Source organism: Myotis davidii, unplaced genomic scaffold, assembly GCF_000327345.1.
Source record: "Myotis davidii unplaced genomic scaffold, ASM32734v1 scaffold159, whole genome shotgun sequence".
NCBI lineage: Eukaryota > Metazoa > Chordata > Mammalia > Chiroptera > Vespertilionidae > Myotis > Myotis davidii.
This window is the reverse complement of record NW_006291231.1, coordinates 222,487-225,441: the sequence shown is the minus strand read 5'-3', so window position 1 is coordinate 225,441 and position 2,955 is coordinate 222,487. Positions and strand designations below refer to the sequence as shown.

Below are 2,955 nucleotides of genomic sequence, written 5' to 3'. Positions count from 1 at the left end.
CTGGGGGCCCCCTGCCCGGGCCTGACGCCTGGGCCAGAGGCATCAGGCCTGGGCTGGGGGCAGAACCAGTGATGGGGGGAAATGAGGGTCCCCTGCCCAGGCCTGCGATTGGAGGGTGATGGAGGTCAACGCCTGAGGGCTCCCAGTATGTGAGAGGGGGCAGGCTGGGCTGAGGGACACTCTCCCCCACACACACACCCAGTGCATGAATTTTGTGCATCGGGCCCCTAAAAAATATATATATATATATGTATGTTACTAATTATCTTTGCGGGGTTTTCGTTTGTGTGTGTGGTTTTCTTTCCAGTTGCAAGGGGCCCGGATTTTAGGAATTCCGGTTATTGTAACAGAGCAGTACCCCAAAGGTCTTGGAAGCACTGTTCAAGAAATCGACTTAACGGGTGTGAAACTAGTGCTTCCAAAAACCAAGTTTTCCATGGTGTTACCAGAGGTGGAAGCGGCGTTAGCAGAGATTCCTGGAGTCAGAAGTGTTGTGTTATTTGGAGTAGAAGTAAGTACCTTTTGTTATGTTGTGGACATAATCTCATTTGTAGGAAACTTGATTCCGGAATGCATTTTTGTATATAGAATACCATGTAGGTGGTAATCCTAGTGAAAAATAGCCACCGTTTATTAAGTGTTGACTATTTGCACGGCAGTAATCTAAACACTTTATAATGTTAATTCATTAAACTCTCATAGCAACCCTCTACGCTGAGTCCTCCCCATCTTATAGACAAGGAAACTAAAACACAGATGCTGTATAACATTAAGGGATGGAGCGGGATTGCTATCTAGGTTGATAAATTCTTGGGCTTTTACTTTTAACCACTACTTTTGGAACACAATTTTACTAAAGGCATTATTTTTGTGTTGTGGGATTTCACCTTGGGTCATAATTTTGCTCTAGAAAAACCTTAGAAGTCATGTAGTTCATGGTCATTCACATTTCAAACCATGTACATACCTTTTTAAAGGAAAAAAATATTCGTGGATTCCTAATGCTGATTAAAATGATTTTTTTGTTTGATTTGTTTTTCTTGGACATGTACAAATAGAATATAAGTGTTTACTTATAGCTTTTCAACAACTATTGAACTAAATTTAAAAACAGTGAAAACCAAAAGCTATTAATTTAATGTACTTATGATGTTTTGAGAATAGGATTATACTACTAAAACCTTAAAGTAGTAGGTTTTAACAGTAGAAAGATGTAGTCTCAGGTTTCGATGTACGTTTAAATATCTTAAGACAATATAGAGGAAGCCTTTTTGTATAAATGGCACACCAAATGCTGTTGCTGACTTTTGCACTTTTTTCTGCTCGTTCATCATCATTAGACCTCGTGCCTAATGAAGATGATCTTTGAGCAGTCAGCCCCCAGTGCTAATTGCAGTGAGCTGAGCTATCAGTTGATAATTCTCCAAAATTCTCTTGTCGTATAAGATACGATTGGCATCATGGCATTATTGGGATCTGCTTTCATTCATTGTATAATCCAGCTATTGTTGGAGCATGTTTTTACTTTATGTTTTCCGCTAACCATGTGTTACAAGTTAGTACTTGGAAAGATGAAACCTGTATAATACATGTGCTGGGACACTGGGTATTTTTTGCCTGTGTCACGAGTTATTTTTAACCTGGCCTACCTGGACTGCTGGGCGCCTTGTAACAACTCAGTTTTCCCATTACATTCTCAGTCTGCGGTACTGCAGACTCATTCTTTGTATTAGGCGTGTGGTGTGAATTCAGAAATAAACCCAATTGTGAGTGGCATCAAAACTGGGTGGTAGCATCAGCTGTTGGAAGGTCATCCAGGTGACAGAGAGGAAAACGTTTTAACAAACCCTCACAGAGCTCTAAGAACATGGTCAAGGATCCCAGAATCAGGAACGCTGAAGTAATCCAGTTCCTGACGTTAGAAAGGGAAAACTAAACCAGAGATGCTGTTTATGCTCAAGGTTACCTAGCGGGTTAGAGGCAAAACGAGGTTAGGACAGGTCATTAGACCTGCCATAGTTGCACATTTGCAAAATACTTTACATTCACCGCGTTATTACGTATGATTTCTTACCTTCCTTCTAGACTCACGTGTGCATCCAACAAACGGCCCTGGAGCTCGTCGGCCGAGGTATTGAGGTTCATATCGTTGCCGACGCCACCTCATCGAGAAGCATGATGGACAGGATGTTTGCTCTCGAGGTAATTGTCTTGCGGTTAAATAAGTCATTTACCAAGTTTTCCAAATAAGTTTGAGGAGCATTGAATACTTGACAGCAATGCAGGATTTACCTCTTCAGTTTGAGCTCGATCAGACAGCATCAGACGCATTGGTTTCCAGAGACCTTTGAGATCTCACCACCACATCCCATTTTATCTCCGCTGTCTCCTTAGACCTAGATTACTGGTGACGCCAAGAGCTCCTTGATGTCTTTTGTCATAACTTTGCTAGAGATTTATGCATGAACTAGGAGAAATTCCAGTAAGCTGAGCCTGAACCATTTAGAGATTTGCAAAGTAAAAACAGCTCACCTAGGTTTAACTCAACCAAGATCTAGCCAAACCGAGGGCATAATGGGCCTAAGCCTGGTTCAGCCTCCTGTGAGGTTTTCTCAGACTTGAATTTCTGGGACTAGAAGGTATGTCGCGGGCTGTGCATGCCACTCACATGCAGTGAGTGTATCGTGGTTCTCTGACTAGAGTGCCAAGATGTGCATCATAGTCCTTTGAAATATTCACTCCATATTGTGAAGATTCATTGTGTGTGTGTGTCCGTTTAATTCTAATCCTATAATGATTTTAGAGTAATGTACATGTAGGTTGAATTGCTGAGTTCTTTAACTGACGGCCTATGAACCACTTTCTCTGAAGGATGGCTGTCATCTTTAGCCTGCAGTGTTTCCTGGGATGGTGAGACAGGGAAAATGAGGAAGAATCAGAGGTGGGAAGGAGAAG

General features: G+C 41.9%; 1 protein-coding gene across 1 annotated transcript in view; it reads left to right on the top strand.

Annotated features, from left to right (window-relative positions):
• Positions 1-2,955, top strand: part of ISOC1 (isochorismatase domain containing 1) — an 8,887-nt gene that overhangs the window by 1,179 nt on the left and 4,753 nt on the right. Inside the window, exons 2-3 of the mRNA XM_015564367.1 lie at positions 308-511; positions 2,086-2,202. Of these exons, the coding sequence (XP_015419853.1) occupies positions 308-511; positions 2,086-2,202 (321 nt within the window). The remainder of the gene's footprint in view (positions 1-307; positions 512-2,085; positions 2,203-2,955) is intronic.